The 9,625-nt window shown below is 32.9% G+C and overlaps 1 protein-coding gene across 1 annotated transcript; it reads left to right on the forward strand.

Annotated features, from left to right (window-relative positions):
• Positions 1 to 2,096: 2,096 nt before the first annotated feature.
• Positions 2,097 to 7,168, forward strand: LOTGIDRAFT_141834 (hypothetical protein; the record flags this gene model as incomplete). The annotated part of the gene is made up of 3 exons (XM_009051465.1): positions 2,097 to 2,165; positions 2,388 to 2,431; positions 7,099 to 7,168. 3 exons carry the CDS (start codon positions 2,097 to 2,099, stop codon positions 7,166 to 7,168), a joined length of 183 nt encoding a protein of 60 aa, XP_009049713.1.
• Between the last annotated feature and the right edge of the window lie 2,457 nt (positions 7,169 to 9,625).

Below are 9,625 nucleotides of genomic sequence, written 5' to 3' on the forward strand. Positions count from 1 at the left end.
AGGAAATACTCGTTGATCCTATCGTACCGCATCTGAAATGACACCTCCATAAAGTTAAGTCTTCCTGTTCGCTCTACAACTCAATTAAAGTCACTTATGCAAATCTGTCACGTTGGGTTTGGAGCTCATTGATCTGATTGTTTGCCATTTTGAAATATAACTCATATAAACCTAGTTAATTGTTGACAGTGCCCCATACCGTTTAATGAACCATGAACGATACTATCTTTGAATACCGAAAGTAGCCTTCGTGTCTGGTCTACCTTTTGGGAGAATCACTTTGTACTTTCCTCGTTGGACTTAATGGATAAACCATCGTCAGAACTTCACTTCCCCGATGTAGGCTAAGTAAGACGTTTATACAATTTTAACCCTTTAATAGAACAGATCAAGTTTATGGTTCATATAAATAGGACCACTTTAACCGTTCAGGAATACCTGACTACATACTGGGTCTCGTGATGACTTGTCGTCTGCTTACTGCGCAGTAAAATGATCAAGACACTATATTTAAATATCCGTATTTATTAAGGCGTAAATTTTATTTTGTAAATCTTCAGATAGCTATGTCGCTTTGACATTGACAGGTTTCCGCATTCTACAATTACAAGGCTGAAATATATGACTACTTAATCTTTTTACTTCTTCGATACATTCAAATAAATGAAAGCCTAAAAATTGTTGTGTCGTTTGCTATATACATATGCTACACTATTCGGGTGCTTTGATTCTGAATTCCTCGTAACGTAAAAAGAGGAATAACTTTAATTTCAGAATAAGGACTATACTGATTTTATGTTTTTTAGGGGGAGGTTATTGGAATATCTTTTATAACGCCTTGTTATTCTGTAATATTTAACATTAAATTTCTAAAACATTTGAGTATCAAAGAACGATATTCAAATTGCTTTGCTTAGACAATCTGAATTTTTGAAGTCTAGCAAATTTTGCTACAAGTGCTACGAAGGGACAGCTGTTGGAAGTATTGTGCAAGTTAGCAAGACTGATCTCTATATTGAAGAGATAGCACGTGCAGACATGGCTTAAATGACATTTTAAGTTTGTTACTATAAATAGTAGACTATAGACTCTAATCCGGATTTTGTCACGAGTCACGCGCGTATTGTTTAGCTGCCACTACGAAGCACGCGACCCAAATTAACCTGTGGGAAAGAGAAAGAAAAATAGAGAGAAGATTTCCAAAATATCAACTACTGAAAAACTGGTTATCACAAAAATATGAAATTTTCTGTAAAATCAGAGGTGTAGGAGGATATGTTTGGTAATTTTCATAAATTTTAGCAACATCTATTTATGTTTAGTGGGCAATTATATTTCTAGTTCGCAAATGTCAAAACCCTTTTAAAAGATTTTTCTCAATCGTGTAATTTGATTCCTGTGTCAGCCTTTCATCACCTGTTAAAAAAATGAAAAATGCCTTATTTTGAACCCTGTGGTTGAATTTGCCATTATTTCATTATTAGTGATGGGCTTTTGTTATTAAATGCTATTAAAATCAAAACACCTGGAACCTATAATATATTAAACTCCACAGCCCATGCCAAGTTACGACAATTAATGCAGAACACCTCATTAATAACACCCTAAAAATAACAAACATTATAATGGTAGCTTACTCATGATGATTTGACTATTTCACAATATTATGACAAACAGTCATTTACTATAGTTTCTAATATTCACGTATCGACCCAGCAACCCTTCACTCTACCGTAACTAAGCATTAGTCAGTTTATATAATGATGGGTTCTGATTCAGAATCGCCTTAAATGCTGCTTATACAAATGTCAAAAACAAGATAAAACTGGACAAAATTGGATAATTAGTATTCGATAAGTTGAATCGGACTATTTTGATTTGTTTATTTCTTGAACGCTAGTTTTCCAGTTAGCAATAGCCACGGTCACAAAGTCTTGTTTAGAAATGGAAATTTCCCTCAGCATTTCTACGTCGTGATAAATCAGACTATACAACAGAACGCGACGCTTGGTTGTGACGTCACTAGGTGAATTTGTATAGAACATTCTGTGAAGCGCGTGAAGGATCATAAACAATATTACAATAGTGCGAGTAAGATGGATTTATCAATTCTTGGAGAACGTGTTTTTCAGGCCGATTTCATCCGAAAGAAACGATATCGCAAGGTAAATGAAATTGGAACAGTTAGATTATACATTTTTTGTTGCAATCTCATAATTTTTTCCAAATGTCAACGTGTTTTATGTGGAATTTGAGCGATTTTGTATCGTGCGCACCACCGGTGATATAGATTTAAATGCCGACCGTGTGTTTGTTATTGTATAGATCTAATTCTCGTTGCTAACTTAAAGTCTAACTGACATTTTGGTTTCCATTTTTAATTGCAGGGTGGCAGAGAGTACCTGGTAAAATGGAAGGGATATTCTATCAAGTAAGTTGATATTCTTTATTACCATGACATACTTTGCTTCTTTGTTGACATCAGGTAAGTGCTGCTCAGTCATGTTGTGATGCATTGTGTTTGACGGGCAGCACTACATCAGTTTGTAATGGTACCTAGCGACACTGGAATCAAGTTGGATTTATCGCAGGGTAGCTTGATGTTGCGGTTCATGGATGTCAGGTAGAAGCATATGCTGGCCTCTAATTATCTGAAAAGTAGCTGGTTTTAGACAGGTATCAACAGGAAGCATAAGAAAAGGGGAAACATACAATTTGTTTGACAGCTTATATTATGTCCTCATATTACTTGACTTTCGTTTAGTCCAAACAACGTAATTTCTTAGGTCAGAGCATTATGACCCAAGAAGATGTCAGGACAGAGGGTACTTGGATTTGGTCAAACAACATCGAGAGAGTTGATTCATGCTATATAGCATAGTGGAAAAGGTTGTAGCAGCATAGCATTGACAAGGTGGAATTAAGCTAAATAATATTGATACAGGGAATATTGATACAAAGAATTCTCGCAATAGTATGTACATATGGAATCTAGTTCTGCTCATTAACAGAATATGGCTCAAGATTTCAGCATAAAGAGATTCACGACAGTGGACTGTATAACACAATGGCAAGTTAAAACGATTTGCAGCATAGCATAAATATCACAGCGGACGACGAGGATTCTATGCTTATAGTATAACCTGCCTAATTATTATTATAGATAAACTTAATATGTTGCACGTATTTAGTTAGAGGAAGTGATCTGTTATGACAAATAAACTATTAGTAATACATTTTGTTGATATTATGAAGTCTGGTTGCTATGTGATTAGTAATTGATGTATCATATACTAGTCATTCATGTCTGTCTCGTCTTATCTCACTGTCTCGAGAGCGCGACGGATTGTTGTGTAATCCGCTGTCAATTGAAACAATCCATGATCGATCCAGAGATTACGTGTGTCCACAGAGTATTCATCCGAGTGGAACCAGTATCAGTAATGTTCCACAAGTCCCCTGATCGTGTATTTTTCAGACTATCAGACTGGTTTTGACGAGTAAATATTGCTTTCATATTACGTAATTGGTTGCTACAAATGAAACGTTACACAAACTTCTGCTATAGGATACAACTTTAGTGGATTAATACTTATAGGCTAAGGGGAAAGTGATAAAATTGGCTTATTCTGTCATAAACTAATTCTTTAAAATTATAATAGTATAATGTTATGACTTTTGGATATGAAATAACATATTTAAGGTTGATAACAGTTTCTTTAGCAATGTATTAAAGATATTTATAGCCTGATAAAGACAGCTATTTAAACTGTTGAAATTGACCTTATTTATTTGAATATAAACGCCTTTTACTTATATAACACTGTAATGATAGTTTGATGTCTACAGTGACGTCCGCGTTAGAAAGTTTGGGTAGTTTAGTGATAGATTGGATTTTAGATCTCAGAAAAAAAACCCCCTCGTATCTAGATCGAATCACAATTATGACTTTGTAATGTTATTGTGAGACTGTTGAATACTTTCATTATTAACTATGTGGACATCGGATGTTTGAGAGTGACTTGTATTGCTTTTGTTTTAGAAAGTCCTGTAATTACCATCAGTTATGCATCTAAATATCATGCATCTGATAAGCCAACAAACGGGAATAAAATCTTTATAATCATTTCAGCCATATTGTTGCAATGATATTCAGCCTTGAACTTCGTTAAGTGCATATAAGGAACTAGAAAGTCAAATTTGAAGACAAAAATCAAAAAAAGAACATGACAAATGAGACTCAAGTGTAATTAAAGCTGTCAGTATAATATTGTTTTAAACGCCGAGGCCGATTGTCCTAAAGACAAACGCTGAATCGTCAGATTAAATGGCTGAGGCCCTGATAAACGTAGGTGTTAGCTAGTAAATGTGAAAGTTATATTGATGTGATATTGGGATGATTATTGATTGTTTCTCTAACATGTGCCTACGCATATTTACTTATCTATATTCAACAGTTCATAGTTTTACTTTATGTATTTAGTATATATTGTATATATAAGGTCTGATAAATCAATTGTTATTATCAAAAGGTGTACCATATTAGCTCTTGCAGATTTTTTTTACAAATATCGTTTGCACCATGTAATTTAGGAAAAATCACAGATAACGGTCTGTTTAAGAGCTTCTTTCGTACCATCTATATTGTCACTGTTAAAATATTACCCAATACATCAATTGTAGAGCATGTATACGGGTATATAAAGAGTTGGTATTTTGCAAACGATTCTTGGATTGATGACCTTGAATTTGGCAGGTAGGTCAATGGAATGAAGGATAGTATAATAATGATTAGGGCAGGCCTTTTCAGGCATCATTTTAATAAAATGTTTGCAGGTACATGTGTATTAACAAACTGGACATATGATTCGAACCTTGTGTGTGGTATCTAGTATATAAAAGGTTTCTGACAGTCCTTAAATTTTGATTTCACAAATTTCAGAATTATCAGTATTCCGGTGTTGAAGAGAAAGTGTTCAATATCAGACGTATCTTGAAACCTCAGGCAATATATCTATATATCATGTCATTTTAATTCGAATATATTTGATAAATCTAACGTTGGGTGTGTCAAAACAAGCAACCGTATATTATTGATATGATTGCACCTTTGAGATTCTGTGTTTAAATTTGAGACGGAAATTATCACAAAGATCATCGTCATCGTCATTGCAATAAGTTGCAAATACAGTATTTGTTCATAATAAAGTTAAAGGTGGTCAATGTCCATGTCCCCATCTTGTCATTCCAAGATCAACGGTCAGTGTTCTTTATGCGTACTTAACAGATTGACCAATTCCAGTACATGTTATTTTAGATATATTTATGTCTTCAAACGTGGAAACAAGTGCTTGTGTGATTATAAATCTTACAATAGAATCATAATAATAAGATAAGATGTAGACGAACCGGATTTCAGACCTTCTAAACAGGATATAAGTTAAATTCTACGCCGTTTACAACATGTATTTAATACATATAAGATATTATAAGTAGATCTATTAATAAATACGTTCTAAAGAGAGTATCGGATATATCAAATGCAATAAATACTCATTTCAGTCTTAAGATCATATTATCAGACCTTCATGCAACCTTTGTAAGCGGCTCACGTTTTAAAACAAATCATAAAAAACGATCTTATGAGCTCAGTCGGTCTGTAGAAAGGAAAGCATCAGATACATTGTTTGAATTGTTAGGGGTGGGAATGTATGTCAGTATTAATCTACACATTAATTTTCAACGTTTATCCCCAATTTATGTTATTCCAATCTGGTTAAAATACAGATAAGATAAAGGATTCGTTTCGTGTGCATTCTGTGGGTTACTAAACTTGGTTTCTAATAATATAATAATAATCTGACGACATTTATATCTAAAGCTGTAAGAGAAGTACAAGCTATACAATTGTCCCCGATATAAATACACATGTTAGAATAAGTCTTTTGAATACATATAACTTTTTAAACGTATTGTGTTGTATTAAATGTATTGTATTACTTTGAATTTCACACTTGAATAACTAGAAAAAACAATAATTTAGTATTTTACTTGTTTCTTGTATTCGTCTAGTCATGTTATTCGATCATTTCAAGTACATTGTTCGCTTTTCTACATGCATTCATTTATGTACTGTTGGTGATACGTTGATCTTGATGCTTATTTAGCGATTTCATTTAATTTTGTTTTATTCATTCATTTTGGGTGTTTCCTTAATATGTAATTATATCTAAATCTATACATCCGGGTTCAGTCTTTTTCTATAGATATAAAGATATTATGTGTAATTTGTTCTTCATCCAAGTTAATTATTATTACTTTGAAATGCCCCCTGTGTTGACTATTTCCATATCAATTTATGTTTGAAGGTCGTTGGAGAGAAATTCGGTGAGATGTGATCGATTGAAATTATTGTCCTGCCGCTGATAGTAGCTCATAAAAACAAGTCAAGAATATATCAGTTAATTGTTTATAGCGATTCAAGGTTAATTGTTCTGTAGTTTCAGTTTTCTAATAATACAAAAAATGTTTCATTGGGAAGGTTCTATACAAAAACACGGTTTGACTAAATTTTGCATTTAATTAATTGAAGGAGATATTTGTATAAAATATTTGTGTTTGAACGTATTGAACTGATAAGTATACTATTGTTTCAATCTTTTGCATATAATTTACTTTCGTAAATATATATATTGTTATTAATGAATAACAACAGCGTACTTTTGCTCTACATACTTCATGACACAGATAAACAATGAGTGCAAGAAACAGAAAGAGGCAAAGAACTTAGTCACATCTATATGATCTTGTATGATAGCTGTATGCTTCATATCTAATTATTGGAAATACAAAAAACAGACCTTTACAGCTAGTCAACACAAGCAAAATCTAAAGCTTTTAAGGGGGTAATCGATACCAGTATATGAATCCCGAATTACAGCTGTTTTAATTACATCGTTTCGTATCATGTCAATTGAGTTTTGTTCAGTCAGATATTTGTGTTATCAGGTATCTTGAAACATGACTAATTAAAAAATCAAAGAAACAGATCTACTTAAATGCTGTAGTTTGGATTAAATTATTTCTTCTCTGTTTCAGGCATTGTACATGGGAACCAGAAACAAACATTCTTGATCCCTTGTTGATAGCTGAATATAATGAAAAGTAAGTATTTAAAGAACATGAATTTAATATTATACAATGTAATTAGTTTCAGTACCTTATAGGTTAATAATGAACAATACATGAATCCAAACTTCTCAATTTGTAAGTGACCTCTGAAAGTTACTATTTCGTAAGATCAGCAAATTTCTGATAAAGTAATGCTATGCGTCTTAAACTAACCGACCAACAAGTTCTTGCACTATCAAATTTAATACTTTAATGTGGGTAGAATTTTATGACCTATGAAGATTATATCATTACATTTAAATTATATATATAGTTCAATTTATTTAACATCTCACAGATGTTTGTTTAATTGCCATTCTTATGACAGTAGGTTGGGAAAGTTTGGTGCCCAAATTAATGAATAATACTGACCGAATCTAGAGATATGTGTCCCGAAGCTTATTTGACCAAAAATGCGTAAAGATTTACGATAACTTACGTGAAAGTCTTTTTGGTTGTTGTTGGATAAGTAAAGTAAAGGACAAATTGTTTAATAATAAAATTATGCATACTGTCCCTTCTTTCCAAACCATGAAAACTGTATTAAAATCTACTCGATTTTCTTCCTTGATAATTGTTGATATACAGACCTTATATTTCATTTCGGTGCAACAAACTATAAATGTTCAGAGAAAGAGAAATAAAAATGAAACGAAATTATTTATAGAGCTATATTGCGATACGATTGCAGTGTCCTTTGCTTTTACATAGAAACATAAATATAAGCATGTCTTGTCTCCACTTTGGGTAAAAAAGCTTTCCTTGTTCCGTCTTGAGATGATATGAAGTTTTATGTTTGAAAAGGAAGTGCAAAATGATTTTTCATCATATATTTACCCACTTACTATGTCGTCTCGTGTATGAAAAAATAATATGTATTGAGAGAAGACAATTGAGTCTTGTCGTAAATCTTCTGTAGGTTTCAAAACGCCCACACCTTCATTTTCTCTATATGTTATTTTTATTATTAAGTCTTTGTAAAGAATTTTAATGATAATAGAAGTTAAATTAGGTTTTCTTGGCCTCCATAGACGGATGAGGGTGGGGGGGGGGGGGGTGCATGACTTATTATGTGTCTGTGATTGGCAGCTTTTTATACCCCCTTTTCTCTGGCCCTTTAAAGTCTTCATGAGAGTTTTTTTCTACGATTCATTGTGAGTTTCTGTCAAAAATATTGACTGTACCCCTTCCACGTGAGAATTAATTTTTTGTTAGCACTGTCCTTACTTTCATGCGATCAACTCAACACCCGTTCTAGAATCAGATGGGCAGTTCATAATATCACGTCTTGACAATTGAGTCTTGTCGTAAATCTTCTGTAGGTTTCAAAACGCCCACACCTTCATTTTCTCTATATGTTATTTTTATTATTAAGTCTTTGTAATGAATTTTAATGATAATAGTATTTAAATTAGGTTTTCTTGGCCTCCATAGACGGATGGCGGAGGGGGTGGGGGTGGGGGGAGGGGGGTTGGCATGACATATTATGTGTCTGTGATTGGCAGCTTTTTATACCCCCTTTTCTCTGGCCCTTTAAAGTCTTCATGAGAGTTTTTTTCTACGATTCTTTGTGAGTTTCTGTCAAAAATATTGTCAGTACCCCTTCCACGTGAGAATTAATTTTTTGTTAGCACTGTCCTTACTTTCATGCGATCAACTCAACACCCGTTCTAGATTCAGATGGGCAGTTAATAAAATCACGTGATCATATATATAGATATATATACAAAATTTTAATTTGTACAGGTTTTTCCCGTAAGTTGTAAACGTTGCTCCCTGTTCAGAAATAAACTTGGTATTTAACAGTATATAATAGAGATTCATAAAGTGTATTGATTTTTAAATACTATAATACGCTCTGGTTGGTCTATTGTATTAATTCATTTTATGATTATTTCATAAGTAGCTTGTTATATGTCGAAATACGCCTTAACTTAAGTAAGTCATATCGGTGTCAATATCAGTTTAATAACTCGAACATATCTAAATCCCCCATCAGCTCCTGTATTGATCCATCGGCAGTTTGTTGATGAAAGAGAGATTGATTAAAGATGGGTTTCCTTAATTTTTTAGCGTTAAATTAAGCAAACAATTTGATTAATTGGTGTTTCGAATGAATTATCGTGTATTCTTAATCATATCATTATGTTCTTATTGCATATAAATAAAATTTATAACCAGTCATAAATGTCCATGTATGTACAGTCTGGATAAACAAAACAGAGTATTGAACTTTCTTGATCGGTCGCTCAATGGAATTCTGCTGGTAATTCTCTTCTAATTTAGCTAATTATGAATTAATTATTAGTATTTTCATATTAATACTACGCGCTTTAAGTGTTGAACTTTTGTTTCAACCAATTACCAATTAGTATATCATTCAGAATTCCTGTTTTTATTGCAGGAGAGCAGAATGGATTGTTGCTCGAAGACGAAGTCGATTACTGAAGAGGCG

This window comes from Lottia gigantea (genome assembly GCF_000327385.1).
Source record: "Lottia gigantea unplaced genomic scaffold LOTGIsca_168, whole genome shotgun sequence".
Lineage (NCBI taxonomy): Eukaryota > Metazoa > Mollusca > Gastropoda > Lottiidae > Lottia > Lottia gigantea.